General features: G+C 42.9%; 1 protein-coding gene across 1 annotated transcript in view; it reads left to right on the top strand.

The window, feature by feature from the left end:
- Positions 1-18,290, top strand: part of klhl5 (kelch-like family member 5) — a 25,319-nt gene continuing 7,029 nt past the window's right edge. Inside the window, exons 1-11 of the mRNA XM_086120139.1 lie at positions 1-604; positions 4,827-5,015; positions 6,688-6,824; positions 7,726-7,922; positions 8,148-8,360; positions 9,871-10,057; positions 10,284-10,508; positions 11,638-11,713; positions 12,698-12,784; positions 13,296-13,370; positions 13,469-13,606. Of these exons, the coding sequence (XP_085976265.1) occupies positions 21-604; positions 4,827-5,015; positions 6,688-6,824; positions 7,726-7,922; positions 8,148-8,360; positions 9,871-10,057; positions 10,284-10,508; positions 11,638-11,713; positions 12,698-12,784; positions 13,296-13,370; positions 13,469-13,606 (2,108 nt within the window). The 5' untranslated portion in view covers positions 1-20. The remainder of the gene's footprint in view (positions 605-4,826; positions 5,016-6,687; positions 6,825-7,725; positions 7,923-8,147; positions 8,361-9,870; positions 10,058-10,283; positions 10,509-11,637; positions 11,714-12,697; positions 12,785-13,295; positions 13,371-13,468; positions 13,607-18,290) is intronic.

Consider the following 18,290-nt stretch of genomic DNA (forward strand, 5'->3'; position numbering starts at 1 on the left):
GCCTCGCGCGCTGGCTTGCTATGTCCGGTGGCAGCTCGAACTCTTCCTCGCGGAAGGAGTTCGATGTCAAGCAGATCCTCAGGATCCGATGGAGGTGGTTCGGTCACCCCGCGGTGCCTCCGTCTCATTCTCCGCCGCTAAGAGACTACTTGGCCGGGAGGAGATCGGGCGGCCACTCCTCCTCCCCAGAGGGACCTTCTTCTGCATTTAGCGGGGGAAGCTCGACTTCAGACGGCGTCGGGAGTAGCCACGGCGGGCTAGTGACGAGCGGCAGCGCCGGGTCGAACCTTTGCAACGGCAGAAAGTTTGTTGATTCGTCGGGGAGTCGGAGCGGCTCGGGTGGAGCTGGAGCGACTGGGAACTCCTGCTCTCGCTCAGCGAGCCAGCCGGAGTGCAGTAGCTCCCCCGCGGCGTGGGCTTCTCCGCCGCCACGTCGCCGTTCTCGCCCGGTATCGAACATGGAGCCCTCCGGCGAGGCCCCGGTGCTGCAGCTGGGAGTCGAGAGACTCGAGACCTCCGCTCGTGTAGGCGTAGACGGGGAGGCGGCGGCGGTCAGCGCCGAGGAGAACATCAACCACCCGGATACTGACTCTAGCTCTTGCAGGTAGGAGGGGGTGTTTTTACCTGAAAAGTATGGGACAAGTGACTTCCCTATTTTTGGGGTGACAGACGAGTTGTGATGAGTCATCCTTGAAACTACTTATAGTTGTTGTACTTCTCTAAAATTTTATGTCAGCGAGAACAGATATGAGTCGACCGAATCCTTGTAAAAAGTGAGTCAGTTGGGGCTGTGCAGACCTGACGCAGTGGTGGAGGACCACTCAATAAACACTGACAAGACAAGTAAGATGGAGCGCCTTTGCAAAAGCTTGAGGACCACATTTACCTCCAGTTAACAGCTCTACTGATGAGCCGTCTTTTCCAGGCTTTGCTCGAGCACACCCAATTTCAGAATGAATTGCAAAATTAACACGATACGCCAAAGCCCTGCATGTAGCTTCAAGGACATTGTTTCAGTAATCAGTCATGTAACATGAAGGAGGTTCTTCACTACTCGTACATGTGATGCGTTGAGTGACGCTCAATTCATTCACGTTTTTTTATGTAGCAACGTCGCAATTCCCAAATCTTCTTTACCAAAATCAAATGAATACATGTATTGATTGATTGATTAAATACAAGATAATGGTGTGTACGTCTGTGTCTGCCTGTGTTCCCAAGATACATACACACAAACCTGAATAAGTGATACAGCTGACTTTAACGCATGCATCCTGCTTCAAGCTCATTGTTTTTCGATGCTCTTGTATTTTTTTTTAATTAGGACACAGTACCATAAGGAGAAATGTGATAGATCTGTCGAGTGTAATGCAATCAGGTCACAGCTGAGCAAAAGGAAATCATGATATGAACGTGAATTGAGGTTGTGTGGGTATTGTGCAGGCATATATTGTAGCCTTGTTCCTGCACATGTGTTGTTGCCATACCAACGCAGAGATGTGGTTCTCCGTGCAGCACGTATGTATGGTCTGGGTAGGTTGGAGTACAAAGAGCTATCACAGTATGGACTACATGTTTGACAGTGAAGAGCCACCGAGTAGAAGGATAGCAGAATCCCAAATAGAATTTTGTCGAATGCTTGGATGATCCCCACAGTGGACACCTCACTCATCTTCCCCTCTTCATAGTCTCATTTGTATGAAAACATGGTGTGATGTGATATAATTGTGTTCTACGAATGTGGTTGGAGCCTCAATGCAATTTTTCAGAATGTAATTCTGCCTTAATGTGGTTTCGTTTTAACCTCTGACTCTTCATCCTTTTAAAATACTCATTACATCACCTTTCCACCTCCTCTTGAGTCATTGTATGTTTTGACCAGCTTGTTGTTTGTCAGAAGGGCTCCGATGGATCAGTTTGTTTTGAGTTGACTTGTACTTGAGTTTTCTGTGTGTTTGCAGAATGACTTCGATGGAATAAGGTACTCTGTTGAGACACACCCCAGGGATTGGACTTCACCCCTGGCTTAGCTCCTTAATGTTTTTAGCCAAGATATTTTGGATAATCAAATGGTAACATTTTGGCATCAGTTATAGGAAGCATTGAGTCCAACAAACACCTTTGGGATGAACTCAAAGAGATATTGTGAGCCAGGCTCTCTCTCAGGTCCAAAATCAATTACTGTACTTCTGACCTTACAATTGTTCTTCAGGAATACTGTATAAACATTTTTCACAAACACACTCCAAAAAGACTGTAGGTAGTTTATGTTGCAAATAAGGGATTTAATTTTTGTTCCATTTACGCTTCCTACAATCTAGGGGCAAATTGTCAGATTTTTCCAAAGTAAGGGCTCTTTTCTACATTATAGTACTAGCTTGGCTGTGCTTGGCTTAGTTTGGAGCCCGACAGTTTTCTGCCTTGCAAAAAAAGAGAAAAATCATTAAACACAGTAGTTGTAATGAGACTTCCTATAAAATAGTACCAAAGGATTTACAATATACTTATTGTACAAGCATACCCTTTGATGTGGCTGTTGATCATGGTAAGAATTATTTTGATTGGATGGGAGAGTCTCTTGGAATCTTTGGAACCCTTGTTCCACGCTATTGCAGCACTTAGCAGATTAATGTTGGACAAATTAGTAATTCTACAGCAGACTTCCGCGCGGGTGTAAATCAACTTATCACAGTTTTGACAGCAAAGTAGAGTAGGTGAGACAGAATCAAATGTGACTCTGCTTGTTACAACCAAACAGTGCCCACTGCATTTTATTTCAATCTTACCAAAACACATTTCATCAACAATTACTTTTTCATCACAGACTGATATTTGTGCCTGCTTAATGCTCAATTCATTGATTATAATAAGAGAAGGCTGGCAGAAAACAGAGTAATGTGTCAGAAATTTATTGTTAGCGTTAACTGTGAATCGTCAGAACCACTAATTGACCAGCAGTAGTTTACTCCTGTTATCTGCCTGGCACGACCAAAATGTGGATTAGCTGTTTGCCTGCAGGCTCATCAGGTTTAATCACAAGGACGTGCAATAGAATTTCATGGCACAACAACAGTTTTTTGTGTGTGTGTGTGTGTGTGTGTGTGTGTGTGTGTGTGTGTGTGTGTGTGTGTGTGTGTGTGTGTACGCACACCAGAATCGCAGTCTGGAATGGTTTTAATTTGCCACAGACTCTCTCCTTCTCTTCACACTGAGTGTCTGCCAAGCTCAATTAAGGGGGAATTGCGAAGCAGCCTTTGCCCACTTCAAAGCATCTCCCGGGGCAGTATTTAGCCCCACCATCTGCACCAGAACGCTAGGTTTGGTCTCCAGGGTTAAAATTAGAACGAGCAGAAAAGTATATTGGCAGATGATGGGAAACGGTGAATAAGGGGTGTACAAGTGATGTGAAGCGAAGGCACTACTGTACACACCAGATGCTCGTGAGCATTATCTGCGTTTGAGTCCCCCCCCCCCCCCCCCCCATCCCCCACCCACACAGAGTTAACGAGAGCAGCAAGGCTGAAACAAAGCACCTGAAAGGTGCTGTAAAAGTTCACTGAGCATCAGGTGATAAATCTCTGCGGGGGGAGTCGCTTTGAATGCCGGCGGCTCTCACGTAGAGGCTTTCATGCGCTTTGTTGTAAATGTGCAAATATTGATTTGTGTCACCCTTAATAACAGGATTTAAGAGGATAAGTGATCTGCAATCGAGGTTTCATTGGTCCGAGTAGCACATTTGCGACTCGAGTGAGGATAAGAAGATTGATTGACGGATGGTTGAATGAAAGGCTGAGTCATATGGTTGAAAAGTGTACCACAATATAATTACACACACAATAATTCATGCGGTTGTCACATCTCCCGCCAGACGTTAGGCAAAACCCTTCGCTGTCCATCTTTAAAACTCGTTTTGATTCTTTGGCTTTAGACTCAGCTTGTGACTTGGTTTTGGTTTTTACCGTTTTTGTGCTTTTCTTTTCTTTCTTATTAATTTACGATTTTATTGTTTGCTGCTATGTGCCTTCTTTTTGCTTTGCATACAGGGATGGTTGTTTTAAAGTGCTCTCTAAATACAGTTGAGTTGCGTTGAATCATCCGGCTGTAATGTTCTTTGGTTATGTCGGGTCTCGGTTTTTGAATGGCAATCATCCCAAAAGGTAACATCAGTTCATTTTTCATCACTTTGTGATGTGGCCACTAAATTAAAAACGCACTCCCATCAATGAAATGCAGTCTCGGCAGCCATGATGATTGAAGATTCACCTGGTAGCTATACTTCATTGCTTATCGGTGAGCTCGACACATCTCTCTTATCACTTCATCTGGAGTTGGAACAGCTCCGGGCTTCATCTTCCCCACAGAAGTCTCCTTGCTTCCTTCCAATTACCAACAATATCAACAAAGTTGGTGGAATTTTAAGGAGCACAGCAAATTTCATCAAGACTTTTTTCATCCCTTTATCGGTTAAGTTTGGCTAAACGTATGCAGATTTCCACTTCTCAGATGTCGAACATTAGAGAGCTTTGTCTGATTCTGCTTCTATAAGTTTTGCCTTTGGTAACATTTATGAAGTACTAGGGTGACAAAGATGAAATGCAAAAGAAGAGGCGAGATTAAATGCGGAAGAGGCAACTGGCAAAGTTTTCCACACAATGCCTCGATTCGTGAACTCAAATTTGTTTGTGTGCATGCATGTGCGTGTGTGCGTGTATGCGTGTGTGCGTGTGTGTGTGTGTGTGTGTGTGTGTGTGTGTGTGTGTGTGTGTGTGTGTGTGTGTGTGTGTGTGTGTGTGTGTGTGTGTGTGTGTGAATGGATGGGTCCACAGGACGTCGAACAGCAGCGCCACACTGTCCTCCTGTGTGTCGATGGAGCCGTGTGCGTGTCCGGAGGAGGGCTTATTCACCGCGCTGTCCCACGCTGACATCACGTTCCGCAAGATGGAGGGCTACCTGAGGAGTCGACAGTTGTGTGATGTTACGCTGGTGGCTGGAGACAGACAGATACCCGCGCACAGGTAAGCCAAAACGGCTCAGAGAGAAAACATACATCTGAAAAAAAAATCGGAATGATTATATTAAACCATGCTGTCTCACCACGCCTCCTTTCACTCATCCAATCATATTTTAGTGCCTCACAGGTCGTCAGAAATTGTAAAAGTTACCCCCCTCCCCTGAAAAAAAATTCTTGAAATAATCTATCACTGACTGTGATATGTGGATTCCTGCTTGAGTTCTATAAATTCAGACTGTCTGGGAGGCAGTGAATGTGTCTGGGTGTGATTTGTGATTGGATGAGTAAGTCTCGGGCTGGGGGGGCTGGCAGGGGGATGAGCCGCGTGTCTGCTGGCTGAAGGCTTGATCCAAACACGAGCTGGATGTTTTTTTCTTTGAGGGGGTGGGGGTTATTGGGTTAGTTATGGCCGACATTTGCCGTTAATTTCCACAGGCTCTTGATTGACCGCTTATGTCGATTTCATCGTAAAAGCAGACACAACAGTTTTTCCTCAGCCTTTTCTCTGTTCCAATTAGGCGTCTGCAGGGTTCCCATGGGTCAAATCCATAAAAAAAAGAAGTTGTAAAATTCTGTTCTTAATTGTCCTTAATTTTCAGGGAAAACTTCAAAATCAATAAAAATCCTTAAAAATTAACCTGTGGTGTTCATTTCATTTATATATGTCATTTTCCCCACCCTTCCAATGAATAGTTTTGTCGGAAAATGCGCCTGGCGCCCTTCCCCTCAAACCCCGCTGTGGGGCTACATGACTTCCTGGTTCCGTCTCCGCTCAGTTCCGATGAAGATCACGTGATCACTTCGGGTTATTTCGGGCCAATTTGACATCCAGTATGTCAAAAAAAGGGTTAGCTGATTGCCCCTAAAAATAAAGATGTGCCCTTCCTTTGGCAGCAATGATTTGAACACCAGCTCAGTGATATGTGTCTTTCTGTTCATTAAATCCACCTGCTGAATGGAGAAAGAGTCCTTAAAAATGGCTAAATTAGCCCTCAAAAGTCCTTAAAAGGTCCATAAATAAAAAGCAAGTGGAAGAGTGGGAACCCTGGCGTGGGTATTCAGACTGTTCATCAGCGACATTAGCGGATGCCTTTCCGTATGGTCCGTGATGTGACTGGCGGTTAATCGACTCTAAGCTCTCACCATCATTATGGAATGGTTAAGTCGACACGTCGAAGAAGTAGTTCGGCCGCTATTTTATTGGCACTTGTGTTACATTTATCCAAAGTCAAATTCAGATTCAAGGGTAGCCTCCTCCCCTCCTGGTCATCATGATAACGCAGGGGTATCTCTCGGGTGGGCACACCCTGCAGCAGAGGGGGAGGGGTGAGCAGTGGCTCATTTGCAAAACACAAGACTCAAAGTCTGCCCCGTGGCTTTGAAGTGGGGGATGTATCATGACGACTGCGTTGTTCATTTTCATTTTCTTGGTGGGAAAATATTGAAGCTAAAGTAAAAATGAATTCCTTTTTAAACTTTTGTGACAAGCAAGCCACAAAGTGAAGACTCTCAGACGGGTAATTGATATTCACCGTGTTGAATACATGTTAGTTGTATTCGAATGACCAAAACTAGTGCGGTTAATGAAAGCTTTCTGCGAGCGACAGTTTAACCTTAGCGTGGAGTTTCAATGCTATTTCTGGACCGATACTCGTCTAACTTCTCACCTCTCGCAGGCTGGTTCTCTCATCTGTGTCCGACTACTTTGCGGCCATGTTCACCAGCGATGTGCGGGAGGCCAAACAGGATGAGGTGAAGATGGAGGGTGTAGACCCAGATGCATTGTGGATTCTGGTGCAATTTGCCTACACAGGTATGATTGGTTTTTATAGTGCTACCGTGCTGAGAGTGTCACCTTTTTGTCCTAAATTTTGCTTAGCAAACTGCTGGCAATAATAGAGTGCTTCAGTAGTCTTCTCACATACCGGATGTTATGTGTGAAAGTGGGTGTTTTTTTGAGGAGGGGGGGAGGGGATTTCCGTGTTTCTGCGCATCTGCGACATGTCACTGGAATTGGCTTTCTTTAGTTTGCTTGCTTTTCCTGTATTCTGTGAAGCACTTTGTTGAATATTTTTGGACATTTCCATTCACAACAAATTGCTATTTTTGTACTTTTCTGTGAGATGCAGAAGTACAAAACACAAAGATGCATTATGATAGCATAAAAACAGTCACTTTTTAAAAAAAATTTACATCTTGACAAAAAAAAACGTTCGACATCCAGTATCATTCATTCCCTATTTCAGTACTAAGCATGCATATTGAATATTAAAAATGTGAACTATAGTTCGATCAGATTGTCGATTAGGTTTATGCTTAAAACCACCAGTACCAGGAACCTTTTAGAATAGTGTAAAGAAAAATTCCGTAAAATTATCTGATACAATCAGGGATATGATACATACAGAATATTTTAAAAGGAAGAAAAATATGAATGTATTTCATATTTTAGATTTATATAATTTTAAAAAATCGATACATATTTTTAATAAAAGTGAATTTACCGGATTTTTGGGAAAATGTACTGTATCTGGAATGTTTTGGATACATCTAGGGTCTTCACCTTTATTTCATGCAATTGGCAATTGTTTGTCTTTTGGTGGAGGTCTGCACTCACGGAGTGTTGTTGTTTTGATCGGAACCCTTAAATAATATTGCTTTTTTGTTGTTGTTCCCCTCCCCCCTTTTGTCATGTTTGACCTCTTTGTCTTCAGGGCGTCTGGAGTTGAGGGAGGACACCATTGAGTCTTTGCTGTCCGCCTCTTGTCTTCTACAGTTGTCTTCGGCGGTTCAGGCTTGTTGTTCCTTCCTCCTGAAGCAGCTCCACCCCTCCAATTGCCTCGGCATCAGCTCCTACGCCAACGCGCAGGGCTGCCACGACCTGCAGAGGGCCGCTCACACCTACACCATGGTGGGTGCCCACCACTTCATCTCTACACTTTGAGAAGCTTTCAAGACAACTCGGGATAATGAATGAAGCAACCCCTGGGCAAAAAACCAAAAAAAAAATAATAATTTCATGTCTATTAAAAGCATGTTTGTTGTCAGCCTTCGCTGAAATGAGTTTTAATCTATTCATCATGCATTGTTTTGAGACTCCCAATGTTTCTGTTGTCTCTCTTGCACCCCCGACCAGGAACACTTTGTGGAGGTGGTTGGGGGCCAAGAGTTCATGCTGCTTCCAGTGGATGAGATGGAGAGGCTGCTCATGTCGGATGATCTTAACGTTCCGGATGAGGAGACGGTGGTAACCGCTTTGCTCACTTGGGTGCATCACGACGTGGGCGCCCGACAACGTCACCTGCCGGCGCTTCTCGCTCATGTCAGACTGCCGCTGCTGCAGCCACAGGTGAGAGTTGCGCCGCACGTTTGAGGATGCCTTGGTGATTTCAACTGCAATTGAATCACGCAAGTAACATTTTGAGATACGCTGTTCATGTCATGAGGGAAACGAAGGGCGCGCTAAAGGGAGAAAAACAGTCAAATCCTAGTTGGGCACAGTCCCACGTGGCATTGATGATGTCATTTCCTTCATGGGGAAAAATTGGGTATCTCTATCTATACACGAATCTTTCTATCTAATGATACATCGCAAATGTTTTTCCAAATGTTGCCTTCGTGCTCTCTTGCTAACGTAGCCCAGGGCATTGGATGCACAAATACAAACACTATGTAAGACTCAATATCTCTCTTAACCCCAGCTAAATTCTGTAATCTCTGCACCACAGACAAACCACTACTCAGCGCCCCTGTCCCTCTTTTCGAATTATCTGCCTCAATCTCTCTTCACACCTCAGATATATGATATTGGCCCAGTCACAGGTTGCTGTAACGTGTAATCAGTGGCAAGATGGATGGCAGACAGGGAACGGCGACATCGCAGACTAAGCGATAGCCAGAGAGCCTTTTCATGGGAGTCATCGCCTGCACGTTAAACTGGCAAATGCATTGACATTGAGCTACATCAGGACTTGTAAAATGCCAATAAAATGTGGGAAAAAAACCCCCACTCACAGATAGATGCATCATAAATATTCATTTATTACCCTATTAGCAAGTTGGCAATCTAAATCGCTCTGGATTTACCCATCAAGAGCAGGAGGTTGATCTCTGCTCCTTCATTTAGAGCAACTCAAACACACACATTCACACACAATGGTAGGCATTCGGTGTAGCATATGTTGGCTGTAAATAGAACAATCTGCTGTAAGGCTGCAACCATCAATCTTTTTTTGTCGTTGATTAAATGTCACGACGCGTCAAATCGGCCACGGGATGCAATTACCTTGGGTCGGAATGATGCATAAAAATTTAGCATCGACTCAAATGTGTCATCATCATCCGTCAGGATTGTGTGTGTTGGTGTGTGTCTCCGTCCTCCTTTATGACACACGCAGCAAATGGAGACTCACCCTAATGTGTCTCTCACTGAGTGAGCTCCATTGAAGGATTCTCCCTGCGGTGTAAGCTGCTTATCCATTTTGCTTGCCTGCTGGTACGCTCTGAAAATTGATTTATTTCTTCATTTGTTTCAAATTTCTCCATTGTGGGACAAATAAAGGTTTTCTTATCTTAACATTGATTTATTTATTCCGTGACCACGTTCACTTAATTTTGGAGGTATCTTTCTATTTTTGCGACTAGGCTTGCAGAGTTGCTTTGCATTGACCGTATGTACACAATAATGTTCAGTCACACCCATGTCTACATATGTTTTAATGGAATTGATGGCTACAGGTTACACACAGGCGGTCGGTTTGCTTAAACTTTGATGCATTGAAGCGTATGTGTGTGTTCTAAAGAGAGACAGTATGGAGGGAGATCTTGTGTGTATATTCTAATTTCATGTGTGCGCTCAGTTCTTAGCAGACCTGGAGACCAGCCCAATGCTCCGAGACAGCGTGGACTGCCAGCGGCTACTGATGGAAGGAATGAAGTACCATCTTTTGCCCCATCGCCGGCCCCTGCTTCAGAGCTCGCGCACACGGCCCCGCAAGGCCACGGTTGGGGCCATGTTCGCGGTTGGCGGAATGGACGCCACAAAAGGTAGCTTGATCGTTGGCCAACGCAACACAAGTGCACCCGTCAGACCAATACGGATCATTCCTGTTGTTTTGTGATGGGAGTCACTCCTTTATAAAGATGTATTTACTCACTTACTCACTCACTCACCCGCTCTCATCTTTGTATGACTGTATATTATGAATGAATATCAAGTGCCTTTTAACCTTACGGTGTAATTAAAAAAAAAAAATTATCTGGCTGCCTGCAGGTGCTACTAGTATTGAGCAGTATTGTCTACGGCGGGACACGTGGAAGCAGGTGGCAACCATGAGCGGTCGGAGGCTTCAGTTTGGCGTCGCCGTCCTGGATGGCCGCCTCTATGTGGTGGGGGGCCGAGATGGACTCAAGACCCTCAACACGGTGGAGTGTTACAACCCTCGGTGCAAGAGCTGGAGTGTCATGCCACCCATATCTACACACAGACACGGCCTAGGTGAGGAACCCAAATGACTACGACTAAGGCTCATAAACCAATAAGGCAGCCATCCCCATGTTTTTTTTTCTTTTTTCGTGCCAGCGACCAATTTTACATCAAGCAATATTTTGACGGTTGAAAACAGACAGAATAAATGATAAAACAAACAACTCATAAATACAGAGGCAAATTTTCGTGCCAGCGACCAATTTTACATCAAGCAATATTTTGACGGTTGAAAACAGACAGAATAAATGATAAAACTAACAACTCATAAATACAGAGGCAAAGACATAACATATTCAGCAAATGAATCAAGATTATTAGCAAGTTTTCTTTCAGTCTTTCTGTTTGCCCTGGCACCTTGGCTCGCCTTATGTTATTGGTGAATTATTTAAGCATTTGTTCAGATCCCTTCAGGCCTTTTCAAACTACCAACGCACAAGACACTGTTGATGAACCCATTCTTTGTGTATTATGGAATCTGGGAAATGAGGAAGGAATGTTCTAATCTACATATTCTACATTGGCGTCGCGGCAATGTCATTAGAGCTATCCAATAGGAGAGGATCTAGCAGAGTGATTTGAGCCCAACCGGTGGGAAAAGCCTCCCCGTTATTTCTTGGTTGGCTCGACAGCAAGCAAAGAAAACCAAGCACAGTGTGGAAAAGGCCTCAGATCAATTTTTTTCATCTGTTGAGAAATCGCCTTACGTTCTGTTCACAGTCAATGGTTGCTTTCGGGTCGCCGAAGCACATCAGCAGTCTCTGAGTCTGTGTTGTGTTCAAGGACACTCACACAGGGTGGATGGTGAACCCTGCAAGCCCACCTATTCAATTATATGTCGACTAAGACACGCATGTGCTGGGGTATTTATTTATTTTTTTGAGGAGTGCTTGTGGGTGTGTGACGGGAAGAGGTTGAGAGCACATCTGGCAGAACAGATGTACTGATATATAAATCCTGCAAATGTGGAGGTGTCAACATGCTGTCAACTCTGCACACCAATACCACGTGCGTGCGCGTCGACACAATCAAGCCATGTGTGGTCCAGAACTGCTGTGGGTTTGTTTGAGTTTGTAAGAATTCTTTGCTGGGTTGGTGTGAATCCGTCAAACACAAAAGCATATGTGATGGGGTGTTGCAGGTGTCGCTGTCCTTGAAGGGCCAATGTACGCGGTAGGAGGACATGACGGCTGGAGCTACCTCAGTACAGTAGAAAGGTGAGCGAGCTGTTCACACTCCTTGTAAAAGCTCATGTTGATGAGGAGGATGCATTTTTGTTGCATCTCAGAGGCGCCATAAAGAGACACATTTTAGTTCTCTTTTGGAGACTTGGTAGACCATCGATGTATTTTTTGCTGCTAGATATTGCCCTAATCTTCACAAGTTTGACCTTAAGTTGACTCTAAATTGTCCCTAAGTGTGATTGTGACAGTCTTTGTGTGCCCTGCGATTGACTGGCAACCGATTCAGGGTGTCCCACGCCTACTGCCCAAAGACGGCTGGGATAGGTTCAAGCACGCCCGCGACCCCCTTGAGAATACACTGATTAGAAAATGGATGGATAGATGGATGAATTTTGGCTAGCTAGCAGGTTGCTTTCATCTTAACGCAGAAAGACGTGAAGAAATAAAATGTCGAGACCACTGGTTCTCAACTGTTGCTTTCCGCAATTTCCTATTGATGCAAATTCACCACCCATTTTAAAGAAGTTGAGAATGATAACACTTTTTTTGTTTGTTTAAAAATAGCCTCCGAAAATCCATGTCCAGTATGTTACATTTTCAAACTCAGTTTGACAAATTGGCGAAAGCATATTGCTCGCTGAGCCGCATTGTATCTGCTTCTAGAGTAGCTAGCTGCTAGTGACTAGAGCACAAGTGAGTCACATTTCCTGACGCTTAGCCAATATTGCATGTTCCATGGAGGCACATTTTATGCCTCAATCCTGTTCTGAAAAAAATACAAATACTTAAATCATTGCGACCCACTTTTAGTTCCCAACCCACCAATTAAAATTAATTGGTTTAGACTGTAAGTCAGACGACCTCATTTTCCTAGTTTCACTGTGTCTCAAGGAAATCAGAGCATTGTAGACTTCTGTTTATATCGAGCTCCTCTACTGTTTTAGCTCTTATGGGAATGATAGTGGTCTAATATCGGCATGAAATGAGAGCTTGTTACTCTTGATTTTATTTTGTTAGGTGGGACCCTCAAGCTCGCCAGTGGAGCTTTGTTGCCAGTATGGCCACACCCAGAAGCACCGTCGGAGTGGCAGTACTCAACAGCAAGTAAGTTATCATAGAAAACATCAACTGTGTGGTCGCTCTAGAGTCATACCAGTCAAAAAAATGCATCACGAAGAAGATGCAACATTTGTAAGTCACTCTGGAGTTGAACCCTGTTTTAAAAAAACTGCATAGACCAGCATGATTTTGTTGCGTTTGCGTGCCGGTGATACCAGCAAGCAAACGAGCAGCAAAACAAAACTGCAAATTTTTGAACAGCCGAAACTTGGGTCACTGAGCAAACCCGCTCGACCAGCTGAGTCAAAGCCACCCAGCAAGACCGGCAGGCTGTTTTTGCCCAGCTGGTCTTTTTTTTCTGAGAGTAACACGACATTGTGTGCGAGCTGACGAAGCTTGTTATCTGCTCAATGCCTTCTGTTACTCCTCAGTCTTTGCTCACTGAACTTTAAAATGATGGGCTCACACAGAAAATTGGCCGTCTACAGTTGTTCTGCAGTATTAGCTTTGGGGCTCATTGTTGGTCCCCTATGGTAATTTTCTTTTTTTTTCACAGATTATATGCAGTCGGAGGTCGTGACGGTTCCTCCTGCCTGCGTTCAGTGGAGTGTTTTGACCCTCACACCAACAGGTCAGCCTACATACTCTTGCTTTATTCCCTATTTGCTGCTGTCCGATTGGTTTCTACCCCCGTCTGATGGCTTTTAAGATGCTGACCTTCATCTCCAGGTGGAACGATTGTGCTCCCATGGCGAAACGGCGCGGTGGCGTGGGCGTGGCCACGTGGCATGGCTTCCTGTATGCTATTGGCGGTCACGATGCTCCTGCATCATCTCTGGCCTCTCGGCTAAGCGACTGTGTGGAGAGGTACCATCGCACTGGGGAACAATCTGGAAAAAAAAAAGTTGATTTAGATTTTTAGGCTGATTATGATTGGAATCATCTACAGCAGGGATGTCAAACTCATTTTTGTCGCGGGCCACATTGTAGTTACGGTTTGACTTGGAGGGCTGGTATGAATTTTGGGAAATCATTATAAATGTTGAATCACCTCCATATATCACAGACACAGCGCACAACAAATGGATGGATAACTACCCAGTCAGCAAAATTGGTCTGGCCCAGCTCTGGGGCAGACACGGCACGTACACTCGGCCCACATACCTCAATGAATGACGGTCCTGCAGTGGCCCACGTCTGGCATCCATGATGTGGGCCGCATTCGGCCCAGATCTGAGCCACATTGTAAAACCATATCTGGCCCTACTCCGGCCCGACGCTGGGCCAGAACAGGTTCCTGATATCAGCCTGAATTCAACCTCAATTAAGCCACATCTTTCATGAGCCGTATTTGAACCACATTAAAAAAAAGTCTCAAAAACGACTGTTATAAAAATATGTTTATTGTCATAATTTGTGAACCTCACATATAACTCCACATACACTGGAAAAATGCACTTTTCTTTATTTAACAGTGAACACAAAGTCCAAATTGGGATGCAGCTTACGCTTGAACTGTATTTTTCTGTCCATCAAATTGTTGCGCTCTCCATGTCCTCTTTTCTTCTCATGCTCTCCTTCCTGTCACCACCCCGATCAGCCAGATGTAGCCATCTTTTGATTGTGACATCAAGTTCCTGGTCTGAGGCCCAAGATGTTAGGCTGTTAGGTCTCAATTGATGTGTCGGTCGCGAACGAGCCGGTACAAAGAGCGGGCTCTTTGAAGTGAATGATGAGCCGTTTTTAGCCGAAAAAAACGACCATGTATAGAAAGGCGTTTTTAGGTGAAAAAAACGACCATGTATAGTAAGGTGTTTTTAGCCGAAAAAAACTACCATGAATAGTAAGGCGTTTTTAGACGAAAAAAACGACCATGTATAGTAAGGCGTTTTTAGACGAAAAAAACGACCACGTATAGTCAGGCGTTTTTAGCCGAAAAAAACGAACATGTATAGTAAGGTGTTTTTAGCCGAAAAAAACGACCATGTATAGTAAGGCGTATTAACCCGAAAATAACGACCATGTATAGTAAGGCGTTTTAACCCGAAAAAAACGACCATGTATAGTAAGGTGTTTTTAGCCGAAAAAAACGACCACGTATAGTAAGGTGCTTTTAGCCGAAAAAAACGACCATGTATAGTAGGGTGTTTTTAGCCGAAAAAAACGACCATGAAAAGTAAGGCGTTTTTAGACGAAAAAAACGACCATGTATAGTAAGGCGTTTTTAGACGAAAAAAACGACCACGTATAGTCAGGCGTTTTTAGCCGAAAAAAACGAACATGTATAGTAAGGCGTATTAACCCGAAAATAACGACCATGTATAGTAAGGCGTTTTAACCCGAAAAAAACGACCATGTATAGTAAGGCGTATTAACCCGAAAATAACGACCATGTATAGTAAGGCGTTTTAACCCGAAAAAAACGACCACGTATAGTAAGGTGTTTTTAGCCGAAAAAAACTACCATGAATAGTAAGGCGTTTTTAGACGAAAAAAACGACCATGTATAGTAAGGCGTTTTTAGACGAAAAAAACGAACATGTATAGTAAGGTGTTTTTAGTCGAAAAAAACGACCATGTATAGTAAGGCGTATTAACCCGAAAATAACGACCATGTATAGTAAGGCGTTTTAACCCGAAAAAAACGACCATGTATAGTAAGGTGTTTTTAGCCGAAAAAAACGACCACGTATAGTAAGGCGCTTTTAGCCGAAAAAAACGACCATGTATAGTAGGGTGTTTTTAGCCGAAAAAAACGACCATGAAAAGTAAGGCGTTTTTAGACGAAAAAAACGACCATGTATAGTAAGGCGTTTTTAGACGAAAAAAACGACCACGTATAGTCAGGCGTTTTTAGCCGAAAAAAACGAACATGTATAGTAAGGCGTATTAACCCGAAAATAACGACCATGTATAGTAAGGCGTTTTAACCCGAAAAAAACGACCATGTATAGTAAGGCGTATTAACCCGAAAATAACGACCATGTATAGTAAGGCGTTTTAACCCGAAAAAAACGACCACGTATAGTAAGGCGCTTTTAGCCGAAAAAAATGACCATGTATAGTAAGGGGTTTTTAGACGAAAAAAAACGACCATGTCTAGTAAGGCGTTTTTAGCCGAAAAAAACGACCCTGTATAGTAATGCGTTTTTAGACGAAAAAAAAAGACCATGTATAATAAGGCGTTTTTCGATGAAAAAAAACGACCATGTATAGAAAGGCATTTTTAGCCGAAAAAAAAACGACCATGTGTCGTAAGGCGTTTTTAGCCGAAAAAAAACGACCATGTAAAGTAAGGTGTTTTTAGGAGAAAAAAAAGACCACATATAATAAGGTGTTTTGAGCCGAAAAAAACGACCATGAACAGTAAGGCGTTTTAACAAAAAAAAAACCAACCATGTATAGTAAGGTGTTTTTAGCCGAAAAAAAAAACGACCATGTATATAGTAAGGCGTTTTTAGCCGAAAAAAACGACCATGTATAGTGTAAGGTGTTTTTAGCCGGAAAAAAAACGACCATGTATAGTAAGGCGTTTTTAGCCGAAAAAAAGACCATGTGTAGTAAGGCGTTTTTAGCCGAAAAAAACGACCATATATAGTAAAGCGTTTTTAGCCGGAAAAAAACGACCATGTATAGGAAGGCGTTTTTAGCGGGAAAAAACGAACATGTATAGGAAGGCGTTTTTAGCGGAAAAAAACGACCATGTGTAGTAAGGCGTTTTTAGCCGAAAAAAAAACGACCATGTATATAGTAAGGTGTTTTTAGCCGAAAAAAACGACCATGTATAGTAAGGCGTTTTTAGACGAAAAAACCGACCATGTTTAGTAAGGCGTTTTTAGCCGAATAAAAACAACCATGTATAGTAAGGCGTATTTAGCCGAAAAAGATGACCAGATAAAGTATATAGTAAGGCGTTTTTAGCCGAAAAAAACGACCATGTATAGGAAGGCGTTTTTAGCGGGAAAAAACGAACATGTATAGGAAGGCGTTTTTAGCGGAAAAAAACGACCATGTGTAGTAAGGCGTTTTTAGCCGAAAAAAAAACGACCATGTATATAGTAAGGTGTTTTTAGCCGAAAAAAACGACCATGTATAGTAAGGCGTTTTTAGACGAAAAAACCGACCATGTTTAGTAAGGCGTTTTTAGCCGAATAAAAACAACCATGTATAGTAAGGCGTATTTAGCCGAAAAAGATGACCAGATAAAGTATATAGTAAGGCGTTTTTAGCCGAAAAAAACGACCATGTATAGGAAGGCGTTTTTAGCGGAAAAAAACGAACATGTATAGGAAGGCGTTTTTAGCGGAAAAAAACGACCATGTGTAGTAAGGCGTTTTTAGCCGAAAAAAAACGACCATGTATAGTAAGTAAAACGCCTTACTATACATGGTTGTTTTTTTCAGCTAAAAACGCCTTACTATACATGGTTGTTTTTTTTGGGCTAAAAACGCCTTACTATACATGGTCGTTTTTTCCGTGAAAAACGCCTTACTATACATGGTCGTTTTTTCCAGCTAAAAACGCCTTACTATACATGGTCGTTTTTTTCAGCTAAAAACGCCTTACTATACATGGACGTTTTTTTCCGGCTAAAAACGCCTTACTATACATGGACGTTTTTTTTCGGCTAAAAACGCCTTACTATACATGGTCGTTTTTTTCAGCTAAAAACGCCTTACTATACATGGTCGTTTTTTTCGGCGAAAAACTTCTTGCTAGACATGGTCGTTTTTTTCGGCGAAAAACGCCTTAATATACATGGTCGTTTTTTTTCAGCTAAAAATGCCTTACTATACATGGACGTTTTTTTTCGGCTAAAAACGCCTTACTATGCATGGACGTTTTTTTTCGGCTAAAAACGCCTTACTATGCATGGTCGTTTTTTTCGGCTAAAAACGCCTTACTATACATGGTCGTTTTTTTTCAGCTAAAAATGCCTTACTATACATGGACGTTTTTTTCGGCTAAAAACGCCTTAGTATACATGGTCGTTTTTTTCGGCTAAAAACGCCTTAGTATACATGGTCGTTTTTTTCGACGAAAAACGCCTTAGTATACATGGTCGTTTTTTCAGCTAAAAACGTCTTACTATACATGCTCCTTTTTTTCAGCTAAAAAAGCCTTTCTATACATGGTCGTTTTTTTCGGCTAAAAACGCCTTACTAGACATGGTCGTTTTTTTCGGCGAAAAACGCCTTACTATACATGGTCGTTTTTTTCAGCTAAAAACGCCTTACTATACATGGACGTTTTTTTCCGGCTAAAAACGCCTTACTATACATGGACGTTTTTTTTTCGGCTAAAAACGCCTTACTATACATGGTCGTTTTTTTTGGGCTAAAAACGCCTTACTATACATGGTCGTTTTTTTCGGGAAAAAACGCCTTACTATACATGGTCGTTTTTTTTTGGCTAAAAACGCCTTACTATACATGGTCATTTTTTTCGGCGAAAAAAGCCTTACGATACAAAAAACGACTTCAATAAGCCTTACTTATCATGTTGGTCAGAGAAAGAAGGGATATGGTTGCAAACTCTGGTGATTGAACAC

This window comes from Hippocampus guttulatus, chromosome 9 (assembly GCF_054856545.1).
Source record: "Hippocampus guttulatus isolate MCC_2025c chromosome 9, RoL_Hgut_1.0, whole genome shotgun sequence".
In the NCBI taxonomy this organism is placed as follows: Eukaryota; Metazoa; Chordata; class Actinopteri; order Syngnathiformes; family Syngnathidae; genus Hippocampus; species Hippocampus guttulatus.